This window comes from Phascolarctos cinereus, unplaced genomic scaffold (genome assembly GCF_003287225.1).
Source record: "Phascolarctos cinereus isolate Bilbo 61053 unplaced genomic scaffold, phaCin_HiC Scaffold_726;HRSCAF=1367, whole genome shotgun sequence".
Classification (NCBI taxonomy): domain Eukaryota; kingdom Metazoa; phylum Chordata; class Mammalia; order Diprotodontia; family Phascolarctidae; genus Phascolarctos; species Phascolarctos cinereus.
The window spans coordinates 362,872,688-362,890,277 of record NW_027556098.1 but is presented as its reverse complement, the minus strand read 5'-3'; the positions used below and the strand labels follow the sequence as shown (position 1 = coordinate 362,890,277).

The window sequence follows — 17,590 nt, the reverse complement described above, 5'->3', positions numbered from 1 at the left end:
GGTCACACAGCTACAGGTGTCTCGGGCTGAATTTGAACTCGGGTCCTCCTGACTCCAGGCCCAGTGTTCTATCCACTGTGACACCTAGCTGCCCCCTGCTGTGCCCCTTTTCAAAACTCGAACCCAGTTCTCCAGATCAATAGGTCAGGGTTCATTTTTCAATGCCTGTTCCATCAACAGCACCCCAAGTATAGCAAAGCACGTCCCCCTTCCTCCCCCCACACACCCTAGAGGGGCAGGGCTTGGAGGGCATCACGGGCAACGCCATCCCCCCATCTGCCAACTGAAGATTACCTGAGCCGTAAGCACCTGTGGCCAGCGGCCTCCTCCTCTCTCCAACTTCCCAGGAGGAATGGGAGGGGGAGATTCAGGGAGGGAGGGAGGGAAAGGGTCGGAGGTGGAGAGAAAGAGAGAGACAGATGACAATGGCATGAGTGGTGAGGCGGTGGCGGAAAAGTCACGGGGGACGAGGAGACAATGTCAGGAGTTTTCTCCAGGATATGCCCGAATGGGTCTTCCTGGGACACCCATGAGCCCTTCTTGGTCATGAAGCTCCCCCACCTGGCACAACGTCCTGGAGTGTAGCAGATTGACAGGGGCACAGACCGAAAGTGCTCTTAGAAAGCCTCTAAGCCAAACAGCCGCCTGCGGAGAGGGGGAAGTCATTTGCCTAAAGACACCATTACTGAGAAGTAGGTCTGGTAACGCAGGGGCTCTCCATCACTGGAGGAAACTCCTCGTTTCACAAAGGAGGTGAATGAGGTGTGTAGAGTTGAAGTGATTCGCCCAAGACCCAGTTATTACGCAGCTGACCCGGATTCAGAGCCCCAGAGACCTTCCCTCGTCCTGCCTCCAACCAAGCCTGGCCCTCTTGCAGGCACCTGGTGTTTTGCAAACCTCCTAACACTACGTAAATGTCCATTTTATCAAGACCAGCTGCTGGAGGCCAGACTAGAGGGAATGCCTACCTGATATTCAAACTAGGGGACCCCTCCCAGCTCTGAGACTCTGTGAGTCCCCTGACTCCAATTCTATCACTTTTGCCAAGGCACCCTGTCCCGGGGCCAGTCACGATCCCCCTCCCACCCTGATCCAGGGCACTCCACTCCTCCTTCACCGGGCGGGATCCTGCTCCTAGGATCTTCTCCTTCACCACTAGGCACACCCCAGGAGGTGCCAAGGACCTGGGTCCTGTGCCACCCCCTCCGATGCCCATCCACCTTACCTGGCAGGGAGCTGGCACATGCCTGCTGGAGAAGAGGCGCTGCTGGGAGCATGGCCAGGGAGGACCTATGCCCAGCAAGGAGAGAGCAAGCCGGAGGAAGAGAAGGAGAGTGAGAGAGGACAAGGAGGAGAGAGAGGAGGAGGCACCGGCCCTGTCAAGGGGCCCCTACCTTTCCCCAGGGCAATAGGAGGCGCTGCCCGGCCGGTGGCAGGTGGCGAAGGTCTGATATCGGGTAGGTGCTCCGGTGGGCGCGGGTGGCCTCCGCACCTCCAGGGGCCACAGGCCCCCATTACGGGCCCGCCGTACATGCTCAAATAATATGACCAGTTCTCTGTGGGGCAGGTGGGATGCAGACAGAATGGGAGGAGTTACTGGAGTGGGGAGGAGGTGGAGGCAGAGTCTGGCCTTCTCTCTCTCCCAGGAGCCTGAGCCAAAAGGGCATTTGTCCCTCCTCCCCATCTCTAGAGTGAGGTTGACTCAGGTGTGGCCCCGGCTGCCAGCAGAGTCTCTGGGAGCCCCGTCTGTCCACCGTCCTGACAAGCTCCGGGAGCCTGTGCCCCACAAGAGGCTACAGTAAGGGAGTTCTCCTGGCCCCCACTCCCCCTTTTAAGTCCTCTCTGTCCAGTTGTTTGGGAATTCTTCACTTTTATACTTGTATCCCCAGCACGCAGCATGATGCAGGCTCTTAATAAATGCTGGTTAACAGACTGAATAATTGAATCGATTGATTATGGTTAAATCTCTCCAGGAGCTAAGGGCAATTCCTGGAGGAACTAAGGGGTGATCACTGCAGGGGTTGAGGTGATCCCTCCAGGAATTAAGGGGTGATCCCTCCAGGACTAGGGAGTTGTCCCCTAGAAACTAAAAGCCTGTCATCACTCTGGGGGCTAAAGGGTTAACTCCTCAGCCACTGAGGTGGTGGGGTCATCTGTTCAGGTAAGAGCTGAGGTCCCTGCTGGGCCACGGCCCCTTCTCCATCCCTCCCCCACCCCCAGGCAAGCTAAGGGATCATCCTAGCAGGAGCTCTAGGGTCAAGTGAAGTGGCTTACCCAAGGTCACACAAGTTAAGGTCATAGCTTTTTCTTACCATCCCACCCTGAAGTGACCACTGACCCCAGACCCCCCAATATGCTGAATTTTCCTTGAGGCATCCCCCTCACTAAACCCCAGTGAGCCCCTAGCTTGGGGAAGTGTCCCTCACTGGCCTCAACAACCTGGCCCACTTCGGGGCAGACAGTGGATAAAAGGGTCTTCTGGGCAGCCTCTCAGGAAAGAGGAGAGGAACACGGCAGCAGACGGGGAGAAAGCCCCCTCCAGCCTTTCTTCTCTCCTCTTATCTTTTCTCTTGCTTCCTTTCAGAGCGGCCCCACCAGGGAGGCTTCAGGGAAGCAGGGAAGGGGAGGGGGGAAACCAGGTGTGGAGGAGGCGGGGACTGAGCAGCTGGTCGTCCACCGAGGAGCTAAAGAGCTAAGTAGGCGGAAAAGCGGTGAGCAGGACGGGGGCAGGGGAAGGGGGGATCGCTGAGCTCAGCATCCTCCCCCTAATAGCTTTGCACCCGTGGGACTGAGTGATGCCCTGGGGGCACAGGCTCCATCCTGGGGCCCCTGGGACAGGCAGCTCCCCCCACCCCGGGGCACTTCCTGCCACCTTGGCTGTGCTACTAATAACCACCCCCTCCAAAATATCCACCTGAGTGGACACAGGTTAACCCCTCAGCGTCTGGAGGCACCCCCGCCCCACCCCCCACCCCCCGCCCAATGCAGACATGGGCTTATTGCAAGTAGCAGCCCAGACAATCTCTGAGCCCGTCTCAGCCAGGACATAGAACTGGGTGAGCTGGCGGGGTGCCCCGTCCTTTGATACAGACATCTATCTACATGCGGGCTTCCTGCTCTCAAGTCCCCTAGAACAAGCTTAGGCTAGCGCATGCTCCCGGCCCCTCCCCACCACGACTGGGATAGAGAGAGAGCCCCCTGCAATGGTCCATTGCCCATTTCACTTGTCATGGAAGATGAGAGCTGCTTTGCTTAAGGGACAGATCTATAATTGCTGGGGACCCCAGAGCTAGACATAAAGTATTTCTGCCTCTGCCCGGGCAGGGGGCTCTGGATCTACCCAGCCCACTTCCCCAGAGTGGGTCCCTGACTCAGAAGGCAGCCAGGTATGGTCAAGGAGACACCTGGGAGTGGGGGAATATAGATTCTGGGAGGATCCTGCTGAATAGCACTAATACTAATAATTGTATCAATAATAATAACAACAATAATAAATTTCTCTCCTAAGGCACTTTAAGGTTTACAAAATCTGACTATCCTTGCAACAACACTGTGAAGACAGAGTATAAAAATTATTACCCTTATCTGAGGCTCAAATCTCACGATCAAAACTTGATAGCCTGACCCAACAACCCACCGGCCAATGTGTATATTCCTCCACTACCTAGTAGGTCCGGTTACTGACTGATCCTACCCCACCCCATTCTGAGATCTCTGGTCCCTGCCCCACTCACCCCCACCTCCTACCGCCTAGACTAAGACCCAAGCATCTTTTAGGCAGCTGCTACTGAGAACCTGGTAGATTCCATCTCCCACTGACCCAACATCTCCCCCTCCCCCCAAGGTGGGCCCCAGAGGCACCTACCTGAAGGATGGTAGGATACTGTCATAGTAGTACCAGGTGGCGGTCAGGTAGGCTCGGCTTGTGTCAGTGGAGTAGAGGCGCCAAGCAGCCTGATGGGAACAAGGCATTCATCACACTTCCTTACCCACGTTGCTCACTTCACTCCCTCGATTCAGGGGGTAGAGTTTCAAGCATTGAACCAGGAGTCAGGAGAATTGGGTTTGAATCCCAGCTCCAGTACCTAGGCAAAGGAACCTTGGGGAAATCACTTCCTTTCTCTGAGCCTTAGTGTCCTCCTTGGTAAAATCATGGGACTTGAACAAGAAAGGCAAGATGTATAGTGGAAGAATGCTACATCTGGACCTTAGTTCAAAACCTGACTCTGCCACTTACTTCTTGGGCAACCTTGGGGAATTCACCTAATCTCTCTGGGCCTTATGTTTCCTTGATCTGCAAAATGGGGGGAGGATAGACTATATGACCTCTAAAATCTCTTTCAACTCTAAATCTACTATCTTGTAATCTCTAAATTCTCACTCTAAATCCAATCCAATTCTAGCCATCATACGCTTCTTGCAGTGGTTAGGCACTGACACCAGAGGGCGCTAGACCAATGGTACCAAATTGAAAGGAGGCCCTGAACTAGATGGGAAAAGATAGGAGTTAGCATCCCTTCTTTGGGTCTGCATACAGATGGGTATGAGGTTGGGAAAGTTGGAGGAATTGGGGAAGGGGCGGGCGGTTGGGAAGGGCAGAAGAGAAGGAACATAAGATGTAGAAGCCATAAAGGCTAGTGAGGCCCCAGCAGGGTAAGTGGCTTGTTCGAGGCCATTCAGGGGGTAAATAACAAAGCCAGGATTCTGAACCAGATTCCCAAATGAGCACTCTTGTATGTAACATGCTTCATAAACCACACACACACACACACACACACACACACACACACACACACACGTCAGTTAATATTATTATTTCTACTACACCAGGCTAGAGCTTAGGCTAAAGGAAAGATCTATGTAAAAATGGTATAGGAGACCAAAGTGCGGAAAGGGAGGAATGAGAAAAAAGGGACCACCCTGAAAGATAACCATGGGAGCAGACTGGGGACTGGTGAATAGACGCACCCACCCCAGAAGCTTCCCTTCACAGCTGCCTTGGCTCTCACTCATCCTTGAGAGCTCACCCACCTTGCCTGGGTCTGCCTCCCAGGATGGGTATATTTCTATGGCGGACAGAGGCCTTGGAAGCCACTCATTAATTATGGGGGAACCACAATGCCAGCTGTCTCAGCCAGAGCTTGTACCAGCAGCCTAAATCAATGTCCCCACAGGGATGGGGACAGGGATGAGGAAGCCATTGTGTGCGGGAGGAGGGGAGGGGACTCTAAGGAAGGGAGATAACAAGGTGCTAAATGGAGGGGGGGGTGGTCAGCCAAAGGCCTTGCCAAGGATGTCCAGGCCACGTGCTCTGGGGTGAAGGATGGAGGTAACAGGGGATCAGGTGGGGGAGGCAGTCACCCCAATGCCTCCTTCTTGGCAGAGAGCCCAAGCTGGCGGGGGGGGGGTGTTCAGGGAGGAGAGAGGGACTGCCACAGGGCTAAGCTCAGAGCAGCCCAGCACCAACTCCACAGACTTCAGCGCCAAAAGCCACCCGAGAGACCATCTAGTGCAACCTCCTCATTATACAGATGGAGAAACTGAGGCCCCAAGAGGGAAAGGAACTTGCCCAAGGACACAGGAGATGGCAAGTGGGAGTCAGGATTCAAACCCAAGATCTCTAACTCCAAATCTGGGTAGCTCTCTACTCCAGCACATAGCCCCCCCCCCTTCATTCCCGTAAACCCCATACACAACACCCTTCCCCAGCGGTTATCCACACCAGGGGCTCAGCCAGAGGGACAGGGGGACAGGGGGCTGGCTGACACGTGCGTTCCAGTTTTCCTCTCTTCACCCAACTCCTGGCCTTCAGGAAGCCCTTGGACTGAAAAGCAGCTCCTGTTCTCTCTCCCCTTTTTTTCTTTTTTTTAATTCTTTATTACAAGGGACCGCTTGATTGGGAGGGGAGGGAGGAGGGATATATTTGGAAATGAAGATGATGTAAAAACAAAAGATAGCAATAAAAAATGTGTAATGCAGTTCCTCTCTCCTTATCCTCAGTTCGTGCCCCTAGGCCTGGAGCTTCTCAAACAGGCCAGCCGGGGTGGGCAGCAGATGGACACTGGACAGGGAGGTACCAGCTTGACCAGAAAGCCAGCACTGCTCCTTACCCTCTACCTACATTCCTAAGTCCTCAGTCTTCTGACTGCAGCATTCGATGCCGGTGACTACACCCCACCCCCAAACGTTCTCCACAGTGGGCTTTTGTGACACTGCTGTCTCCTGGTTCTCCTCCTACCTATCTGACCTCTCCTTCTCAGCTTCCTCTGCATCTCCCACTCCCTCCACGTGGATTTTCGCCAGGGCTCTGCTCTGGGCCCTCTGCTCTTCTTTCTCCACATTCCTTCTCTGTGATCTCATCAGCTCCCATGAATACTGGTAGCATGTAGATGAGTCCCAAATACACATACCCAACCCACATCTCCCATCACCATCTCCTGGATATCTCCCTCTGGATGTCCCTCAGGCATCTCAAACGCCCCACATCCAAAGCAGAACTCGTTAGCTTTCCTGCCAAACTCCCTGACGTCTGTCCAGGGCACCATCTTTTTTCCTGTTAGGTTCACAGCCTAGGAGCCACCTCAAAGTATTTGCTGTACCTCACCACTGCCCCCCTCAATCAGCTGCCAAGACTTGTCAGATCAACTTCTTAACCATTTCTTACATTTCCCATTTCTCCTCTCCACCTCCACGACCACCACCTTAGTTCAGGACCTCATCTTCTTTCATCTGGACGATTGCAATAGCCTCTTAATTGATCTCTCTGACTCCAGCCTCACCCCATTCCAATTTATTCAAATTGGCATTCCTTAAACTCCTGTTTGACTATGTTGCTCCTTGGCTCCTTATTGCCTCTAGAATAAAGTATAAAACTTCCTTGTTTGGCACGTAAAGCACTTCATAATCTGCCTTTCATCCATCTTTCCAGGCTAATTAAACTTATACCCTTATGTTCCAGTCAAATTGGCCTAATTACCAATCCCTGAACATGACATTCCATTTCATAGGATTATAGATTTAGAGCTGAAAGGGCCCTTCGAGGCCATCAAGTCTAATCCCTTCATTTTACACGTGAAAAAACAGAGATCCAGAGAGGTCATAAGTTGCATAAGGTCACACAGCTCATAGGTGTCCAAGGCTGAATTTGAACTCAGGTCTTCCTGACTCCAGGTCTAGAACTCTTATCAACTGCACCAACTCATTTGCTACCTCTGTGCCTTTGTATGGGCTGTACCCCAAGCCTGACCCATCCTTGGAATGCTCTCCTTCCTCCCCTTCCCTTTTCACAAACCTTGGCTCCCTTGAGGGCTCCTTTCAGGGCTCTCTTCACTCCCTTCAATTGATCCCTCCTAGAAGAGGCCATTCCTAAGTGCCCCAGGTGTCAATGCTCTCCTCCCTAAATCATGTTTACAGTTGAAGTATTTTGTATTTACCAATCTGTGTGCATGTTGCTTCCCTCAAGAAAGATGAATTCTTTGAAAGCAAGGACTTTTTTTCTTCCTTCCTTCCTTTCTACCCTTCCTTCTTCTTTCCTTCCTTCCCTCCCTCCCTCCTTCCTTCTTTCTTTCCTTTCTCTCTTTCTCCTTTCTTCCCTTTCCTTCCTATTTCTTTCCCTTTATTTCTTTCATCCTTCCTTCTTTCCCTTTCCTATTTCTTTCTTCTTTCCTTCCTTTTTCTTTCTTTCATTTATCTTTCTCTCTTCTTCCTTTCCTCCCTTCCTTTCCTCTTTCTCTCCCTCTATTCCTCTTTCATTAATTCTTTCTTTCCTCTACATCCCCAACACCTAATAGAGTGTCTGCTGTATACCAGGTGCTTAATCAGTGCTTGCTGGTTTGACCTGAACGGACTTACCTGGATGAGGTTGGCTGCTGGCATCCTGCGCTTCTCAAAGTGCTTCTGGCGATGCTGTTCCTGAACCTTTAGAGCAAAGCCGGAACCCAGGATGCCCTGAGGAGTGAGGGTACCATGTCAGGGTCAAGATGAGCCAGGTGAAGCCAGGTTAGGTCACACTGGCTCCTACTAGCCCTGAAGGGTATTCAGGAGCCCAGGCTCCAGCTGTCTTCATTCCAGAGGAGGGAACTCTCTTAGGTTGTCCCAGGAATCAGTGGGAGGGCATTTGTGTCTAGCCTCCATGCAACGACAACCCCCAGTACCACCCTGGGCTGGACATCTTGAGGTTGGCCCTGTCCTCCTGATGGAGGTATCCCAGGGTTCCCTCTTCCTTCCCACCCTACTCAGAGCTGGCAATGCTCAAGCATACTCACAGCAGGCAAGGCGAAGAAGGAGATGCCCAGTAAGGCAAAGCCGGCTGCCAGGACCCGGCCCAACCACGTATGGGGTGTCTTGTCCCCATAGCCGATGGTGGTCAGTGTGATCTGTGGGGAGAGAGGCCAGAAGGGCTCAGGGGTCTGGATCACTTGGGGTCAGGTTGGGCACCTATCTCCTCAGAGGTCTGTCACTTGAAGGAATGGCCACATGGGAGATATGGTCCCTTGGAGGTATGGAAGCAAAGGGGATCTATGCTTAGGGTGCGATCATGGAGGCCCTTGGGGGCAGGTAGTGGGAAGCACCAGGGCAGGGGTGGGAGTAGGACATACCGTGCCCCACCATAGAGAATCTGCATAGGAGGAGAAGTCAGAGTTGGCGTCCTTCTCCGCCAGATAGACAAGGAAGGAGGCGAAGATGAGGACCAGGAAACCAATGTACCAGGCGGTGATCAGCTCCTGGGATGCAGGAATCAAGATGGTTAGCCTACAGAGGAGACTGCTCCAGGAGGCAGGGAGAGGGCGTGGCGCTCTCCTACCCAGGGAGGTCCCCATCCCTTTCCTCCGCAGCAACCACTACCCCTGGGGTCAGGTGGTGCTCCCCCTTCAAAGAGCTGCAAGGCTTTCCCTTTCATTCTCTGCTTGGAACTCTCTGGAACGGCCAACTTTCACCTTCGCCCTTGTAGAGAAGGAAATACTAAGTCCTCAAAATCAGGCCTGTTGACTCTGGGATGACTTTTAGATTCACAGACTGGAAGGAACCTCAGAGATCAACTAGTCCTCTCCCCATCACTTTATAGATGGGAAACCTGAGGCCCATTGAGGGGAATTGATTTGTCCAGAATCCCACAGCAAGGTTTAATGGAAAGAGTGTCAGATGGAGTTAGAGGGTATGGGTTCAAATCCAGGCTATGCTGCTTAAATCTATGATCTTGGGCAAGGGAAGGGGAGGGGAGGGGAGGAGAGGGAAGAGGAGGGAAGGGAAGGGAAGGGAAGGGAAGGGAAGGGAAGGGAAGGGAAGGGAAGGGAAGGGAAGGGAAGGGAAGGGAAGGGAAGGGAAGGAAGGGAAGGGAAGGGAAGGGAAGGGAAGGGAAGGGAAGGGAAGGGAAGGGAAGGGAAGGGAAGGGAAGGGAAGGGAAGGGAAGGGAAGGGAAGGGAAGGGAAGGAAGGAAGGAGAAAGAAGGAGGGAATGGTTAGCTTTAAGGCAATAAGTAAGTGTCAGGGCTGAGGCTGGAATAACAGGCTCTAATTTCCCACCAAAGCTCTTTCTGTTATCTCCTTGTCTGGTAGGGTTGGACCCCCTCGCCCAAGGCCCCCTTGGGTGGAGCCCACCAAGCACCTTGCTGTGTGCATAGACCACGGAGCCCAGAAGCTTCCAGGTCCCTCCACGACGGTCCATGCGCACCATGCGCAGAATCTGCAGGAAGCGCATGCTCCGCAGGGCAGACGTAGCGAAGATGTTCCCCTGGGTACCAGCCGCAATGACGGCCAGCGAGGCCACAAACACGATGAAGTCTGAGGCGGAGGGAAGAAGGTGAGGAGGGGGGGGGTCACAAGGACATGTGGGGCCTGAGGCCTCCAGCACAGCCTCTGAACATAGCCTCCAAACTTCTTGTGCTCATGATTGGGGTCAGAGGTCATTTATCACAGATTTGGACCAAGTTGGCAGGGAAAGGGAGAGAGGAGGCTTGTGGTGACAATTGGAATCCTACTAGGTGCCCCAATGCTCCTAGTTAGTGTTAGTTGGGATGAGGATCAGGGAGAGGTGGGGGCCAAAGTAAGGATTGTCTTGCACCATGGCCAGGGTTCAGAATCACGGTTAAGGTCAAGAGTCAAGACTTGAGTCAAGGGTCAGAAAACAGAGCCACCCATTACCGATGATGCAGAATGGTTTCCGGGCAAATCGGAAGCGCCCCTGCCAGCCCCTGTAGCGGCAGCAGCAGCCAGCAGACCAGACACGTATGATGTACTCCATGCCGAACACCACAATCATCACAAACTCCTGTGGGGAGGAAAGGGCTGGGTCTGGTTGGGGAGAGGAGGCCCGAGCATCCTTCTCCTGCCCAGCTCTTGACCTCTTATCTCTGCCCCACCCTGGCCTTGAGGCCAGGGGCTGACTTTTCTTAGGACGGAAGGTGGCGCTTTGGCCCATGTCACATCAAGGGGTCTCTGTCTCCCTCGAAGACTGGAGGATCCCTGAAGGCAAGGGCTCTGTCTCCCCCCTCACTTCTAGATAGGGGATCTCTGAGGGCAGATTCATGTCCCCCTGCTTCCCCCTAAGGGGTCCCCTAATCTTTCCTACAATCTAGAGGTGCCCTGAGGACAGAGATGTATTTCCTCTTCAGCTTAGGGGCTCCCTGAAGATGCTGGTTACTCTCCCTGACTCCCCCAGTCTGAGGGAGGGGGGTCCCTGGGGACAGAGTTACGTCTTCTTCTCAGTCTGGGTGCTCTGTGTCCAGAAATTTGAGAAAGACTCAAATTATAGAGTAGAAAGGATTGATCATTTCCCTCCCCAGGAGACTGAATTCAGACCGGCTCCGACTGACTTTATTGGACTCTGCCTTCCTCCTATTACGGCTCCTCTTTGGCTCCCTATCTGTACCTCTTGGCCTTTCCATTAGTGTTCAGCCCCTTCCCAGTCCCCCTCCCCTCCCTGCTCAACAGCTTCTGCCCTGCCGGGGCCCAGCCCCCACATCAAAATTCTGCATTGTCACAGAAACCTCCCATGAATCTCCTCTATCAATCTACTCTTCTTTGGCCCCTAAACCTCTGCCTCAGTTTCCTCACTATAAAATGGGGATAATAATAACAAACCAGGGTTGTTGTGAGGATCAGATAAGATATTTGTAAGGTGTAAATACTAAGCCATCATTATTTATGGAGATGAGGAAACTAAGGCCCAGGGAGGTTAAGTGATTTGTCTAAGGTTACACAGCTAGTAAGTCAGGGTATGAACCCAGATCCTCTGACTGCAAATCCTTTGGGTTTTCTTTACCCCGCCTCCCTCCCTTTCTATAGGCACAGGGGCATACTGTGGAGACTTGTCTTGAGGGGAAGATGACATGATGAACCAAGGACCACTTCCTATTTCCTGGAGAGACAAGTCAGGGTCCCAGAGTCCTGCCTGGGATTTTCAGCAAATCAGAGCAAGCCAAGCTCCCTTCAGAGCTGGTCATAGTATCTAGAGCCAGAAGCATCCTTAAAGGTCAACTCGTCCAACTTTCTCATTTTACAGATGAGGTAAACCGAGGCCTAGAGGAGTTAAGCTCAGATTAAAACTCAGCTCTCGTGAGTCTAAATTCAACAACCACACCATGTCTCCTATGTCCCAGTGTGAAGTCAAGGAAGAGGACAGGGATGGAGCACCTCATAACAGGACCTGGCAAGCTCATGGGGAGGGAGTGCCAATGGTAGCCACCCTGCCCCAGCTCCATTTATCACAGCTCACACCCCTGGCTGGAGACTTGGCCAGGTTGGGAGGAACTTTCCACGGAATCCAGTGCCTGGGGATAGAACCATCTCCCACCATGAGCTGATGCCATCGGCTGGTCCTCCCTTCTGGCTGTCCCCATGAACCACGGTCCTGCCCCTGACTGTTGGGCTCCCGATATTCCAATATGCTCACCAAGATGAGGAGACATTCATTGGCAAGCTCCTGGTGCTCCTGAATGGTGGATAGCACTGACAGTACCAGACAGCTGAAGACCAGCAAGAATCTGAAAGAACAGCAGGACAGCGCAAGGTCAGTCCACTGGACGGCCAGAGAGCACTGGAGGGCTAACCAGGGTGCGGAGAAGGGCCTGGGGACAGGAGGAGCAGCAGAGGAGGCTAGGAAAGTGGAGGCAGCTCACAGAAGGCTAAGGAGGGCAGCCCAGACCCTGTCAGCAACGGGGAGCCCCTGAGGAATCCCCTGAGGCCAGGGGAAAGTGAAGTGTTATCTGCAACTGGGTTCCATTCGATTCAGCAGCTATAAAGTACCTATGTGTAAGGCACTAAGCTAGACAACAAAGACAAAAGAGAAACAAGTCCTGCCCTCAAGGAGCTTCCATTCTACTTGGGGGGGGGAAGGGGGTAAGAAAGGCTCAGTGATAAGTAAACACGTAAAGCTCTATGCAGAGTGATTTCCAGAGAGACAGGGCTCTAACCACCGGGGTGGAAGGAGGCAATGTAGCAGGGATCTCCTGAGCTGTGCTTCAAAGCCAGGAGGGGGAGGGCAGGGGGGAGCACCTTTCATCTTGGAGGTGGGAGATGAACACCGAGCATAGCTGGTGGCCCGTTTGACTGTCATGGAAGGCATGTGAAAAGGATTTGGTGAAATGACTGGCAAGATAGATGGCAGCCAGGCGGTGGGGGGCTTTAAAAGCCACATGGATTCTTTCTGGTCATCTTGTACTCCCTCAAACAATGGACACTAATGGTGTCACTACTATTACGTGGGTCTCTGAAAATTGTTCTGACCTCAGAAAGGGGCCCTCACACTCGGCAACGTTGGGAACCACTGGGCTGGGTGGTCATCACTAAAGCCCCTTAGAGTTGGGAGTCTGAATCCTATAAACCCCACAATAAACAAAAGCCCTCTGATGGCATCTGAGCTTCCTATCGTTATTGCTCCAGGCTTAAGGACCAGACCCCTGCCTCTGGCCACAACTGGCTCATCTCTGCTCTCACTCCTTTCTGCCTAACCCTTCTTCCTGCAGCTGGGGGAAAAGATGGCAGAAAGGGAGAAGGACATCATATGGCTTTAGAGCTGGAAGGGACCACTGAGGCACAGGGAAGGGGAGGGGTCTTGCTCAAGATCTTGCAAAGGGGGGAAAACAACTAGAGAAGGTCTCTATCCTCCTTCCCTTCAGTCTTAGAGGAAGCGGCAGCCTTTCCTCCTTGGTAAGGCCAGCCCCACTACTTGTACCCTTGATTCCACTCCCTCCTGTATTCTCTGAAACTTATCCCCTTTCAATCATTCACCTTCCTTTTCCTTTTTCTTTTCTATGAAATATTTATTTTCTTAGAAACAAGCCTTAAAATCTCAAGACCAGGGAATTAAAAAATATTAAGTGCTTACCATGTGCCAGGGGGCAGGTAGGTGGCACAATGGATCAAGCACCGGTCCTGGAGTCAGGAAGACTCATCTTTCTGAGTTGAAACCAAGCCTCAGACACTAGCTGGGTCACCCTGGGCAAATCACTTAACTCTGATTGCCTCAGTACCCTCATCTGTTAAAGGAGCTGGAGAAGGAAATGGCAAACCACTCCATTATCTCTGCCAAGAAAACCCCAAATGGGGTCACAAAGAGTCAGAGACAACTGAAAAATGACTCAACAACTACTACCACATGCCAGGCCCTGGGGAAACAATACTAAAATGAGACATTCTGTCCTCAAGAAGCTTACATTCATATTTATAGCAGCTCTTTTTGTGGTGGCCAAGAATTGGAAATTGAGGGGATGCCCATCAATTGGGGAATGGCTGAACAGGTTGTGGTATATGAATGTGATGGAACACTATTGTGCTATAAGAAATGATGAGCAGGCAGACTTCAGAAAAACCTGGAAAGACTTGCACGGACTGATGTGAGTGAAGTGAGCAGAACCAGGAGAACATTGTACACAGTAACAGCCACAATGTGCGATGAGTAACTTTGATAGACTTAGCTCTTTCAGCAATGCAATGATCTAAGACAATTCCAAAAGACTTATGATGGAAAATGCTATCCACATCCAGAGAAAGAACTATGGAGTCTGAATGCAGATCAAAACATACCATTTTCTTTTTGTTGTTCCTTTTTTGTTTTTTGTTTTTTTCTTTCTTGTGGTTTTTCTCTTTTGTTCTGATTTTTCTTTCACAACATGACTAATATGGAAATACGTTTAATATGATCATACACGTGTAGCCTATATCAGATTGCATGCCATCTTGGTGAGGGGGTGGGAGGGAGGGGGAAATTTAGAACTCAAAATCTTATAAAAGTGAATTTTGAAAACTAAAAATAAGTCATTAAAAGTTCAAAAATAAATAAAATATAATTAGCCAGAAAAAAAAGAAGCTTACATTCAAACAGGATAGTAACAACGACAAAAAGAATGCAACCCTACCTTAATTTTTTTCACATGGTCAACCTACAAAAGGGTGCCACCATTTTGGAACAGGCCAAGAAAATCAAATAGTAGGTGTATTTTATTCATATTGATACTTACAAAATAAAACCCCAAATGAAATCATAGCTTATATCAGTGAATGCATACAGTAACATTCCAGAATGATCGGAAGGGTCCCCAAACTCAAAAGACGAAAGGATAAAGACAAAAGTGAGCCCTTGCTAAGGAAATTTAGGTAGGGAGACCCTGAGTGTCAAAGAACTCCCCACCCCCTTTATCTTTAATCCTGCCTTATCATCCATCAGGTCCTTCCCTGCAACCTACCAACATGCCCAGATCTTCCCCTTCCCAGAAAATATCCTCCACTTGGCCAGACCATTCTCTCATGCTATCATCCTTTGCTGAACTTCCTGTTCTTGTATCAATCTCCCAAAAAAATCAATCTAAAAAAAAAATCTGTACTCCCTGCTCCCACTTTCTCACTTCCCAATGACTTGGTCCCTTGTGTCCACTTAACTGATTACCAGCCTCTCCTGCACACTCTCTGACCCTACTCCCTCCCACTCCTCCTCCTCCATATCTGACACTACCCAGTTTCCTTTGCAGCTTCATCCCGCGCCCTATATGTGGGTAAGCACTGGGCCATCTTCTACTCCCTCTTCACATTTTCTTCCGTGGATTCTCTAAGCAGATGGCTCAGCCTCTCCCCTGGGCTCTAGTCTCCCTTCACCAACTCCCTCGTGGAAATGCGCCTCGTCCTAATGTCCCCACTTCTGTCTGGGGTCCTTTAGGGCAGCTTAGGAGTCATCCTCAAGTCTTCACTCTCCGCCATGCCCCTCTGTCCAATCAGCTCCTGAGTTCTAATGTTTTAATTAATGGCTGGCCATGATTCTAGAGGATCAGAGATGGCACATGCTACCCACTCCTGACAGGTGAGAGGTGATGCACTCAAAGTGTGGAGTGAAGCGGGCATTTTTAGATTTGACTTATTCAGGGATTTGTTTTGTTTGACTACGCATTTTTGCATAGTCAAATTTGTTATGAGTTGTTTTTTTCTTTTCCCTCCAAAGGGAATGGGGGTGGGGGAATTGGGAGAGAGAGGAAATAGATTTATATTCACTGGGAAAAAAAACACTTCTCATATTTGCTTCCTTCTGTTCACTCACATGGCAACCGCCTAGATTGGACCCTCATCACCTCTTAACTAGACTGATGCACTTGGCCCCCTAATAGGTCTCCCTGCATTCAGTCTTTCCCCTTCTCTGAGTCATCCTCCACACAGCTGCCAAATTGACATTTTTTTTTTTTAGGCAATTGGGGTTAAGTGACTTGCCCAGGGTCCCACAGCTAGTATCTGTCTGAGGCTGGATTTGAACTCAGGTCCTCCTGACTCCAGGGCCAGTGCTCTATCCACTGCGCCACCTAGCTGCCCCCACATTGATATTTCTAAAGCACATACCTGACCATGGCACTCTTCTGCTCAAGGGACTGCAGAGGCTCCTTATTGCCTCTAGGATCAAATACAACTTCCTTTCTTTGGCATTAAAATCCTTCGCTATCTGGATCCTTCCTTACTAGACTGATTTCACATTATGCCCCCTCATGCAGTTCTTTGTTCCAGCTCAACTGGACTACTTTCTTTTTCACTGGATGTGACATTCCATCTCCTTTGTCCTCTACACCTTAGAATGTTCTACCCCCCCCCCCGGCTTCTACCCCTGAGAACTCCCAGCTCCCTTCGAGCCTCACTTCAAATGTCACTGTCTATACAAGGTCTTTCCTAAGTACCAGGTGGTCTTTCCATCTGCCGTGTAGAGGAACCCTCCTCTATGTGTTGTCTCTCCTACTTAGAATGTGAGCTCCCAAAAGTAGAGACTATGACATAAAAAGTTTAAGAGACATCATTTCTGGGTAATCAATCATTTCATTATTATGGCTAGCGAATAATTAATAAAAAGATGGTCATTTGGTTGTCTCTCATGAACCAAATAAGGATTGTGGAGGCCTATTGATGCTTATATGCCCTTGGAAAAGTGGATATTCCAGACAGATGGCAATCGACTCTGATTGGTTAACAATTAAAGAAAAGAATGATTAACAAAAGGATTAATTGCCCAGAAGTTATGTCTCTTGAACTTTTCATACACTACAGGACTGTCTGTCTGCTTTTGTATTTGTAGCCCCAGTGCTCAGCACATTGTTGGGGCAGCTAGGTGGCACCGGGAATAGAGTGGCAGGCCTGAAAAGTAGACTGTCTGCTTTCGTATTTGTATTTGTAACCTTTACTTATCTGTGGACACCTCCCCAGTAGAGTGGAAGCCCCAGGAGGGCAGGAACCATTTCATTTCTGTCTTTGTATCCCCAATGCCTAGCACAGTCAAGTCAATGAGCATTTGTTTGGAACCTACTACGTGCCAGGCACATGGTTAGAACTTGATAAATTTCCATTCAATTCCCTCCCCTCAGTTCTTATGTTGTCTCCAACTTCTTAGAAGTTATATTATGTATGTGTGCGCACATATGTATATATACACATATACAAATACACATATGTACACACATATACATATATATAAATATATAATTTACCTATTTGTGTACATGTTGTGTTCTTCTCCACTCCCCAGTAGAATGGAAGCCCCAGGAGGGCAGGAACCATTTCATTTCTGTCTTTGCTCTCCAATGCCTAGCACAGTCAAGTCAACGAGTATATGTTAGGAACCTACTGTGTGCAAGGCACTGTATAAGTCCCTGGGGATACAAAGAAAGGCAAAAAACAATCCTTGGCCCTCAAGGAGCTCACCATCTAAAGTGGGAGGAGCACAACGCCCTAGCACATGGTAGATGGTTAATAAATGCTTGCTGAATAAAGAAGAGCAGGTTGAGGTCAAATCCCACCCCTCTCAATCGCCTATATCTGTTCTCCTCCAAGAGAAGTTAAACTTTCTATGTAATCTAAGGTTTATAGGCTCATAGAACTAGTGGAGGAAGAGACCCCAGAGGCCATCAAGGCCAACCCCTCCACTTTGCTGATGAAGAAACTGAGTTCAAGGAAGTGGAGGGACTTGCCTAAGGTCACAAAGGTAGCATCAGAAGTGCGATTTGAACCCAAGTCCTCTGATTTCGAGCCAGTTGCTGTCCATTGTACCATGTTGCCTCTCCTTGGGAGGAAGCAAGACTCCAAGAAAGCCATCCCAGTGTGTGTGAAGGGTGAGTTTAGCCCTGAGGATCACC

General features: G+C 50.5%; 1 protein-coding gene across 1 annotated transcript in view; it reads right to left on the bottom strand.

The window, feature by feature from the left end:
* The window catches only part of KCNQ4 (potassium voltage-gated channel subfamily Q member 4), a 78,091-nt gene that overhangs the window by 20,121 nt on the left and 40,380 nt on the right, over positions 1-17,590 (bottom strand). The window contains 8 exon segments of the mRNA XM_020983549.2: positions 1,395-1,556; positions 3,866-3,954; positions 7,852-7,947; positions 8,265-8,375; positions 8,598-8,723; positions 9,604-9,779; positions 10,140-10,266; positions 11,890-11,980. Coding sequence (XP_020839208.2) covers positions 1,395-1,556; positions 3,866-3,954; positions 7,852-7,947; positions 8,265-8,375; positions 8,598-8,723; positions 9,604-9,779; positions 10,140-10,266; positions 11,890-11,980 — 978 coding nt within the window.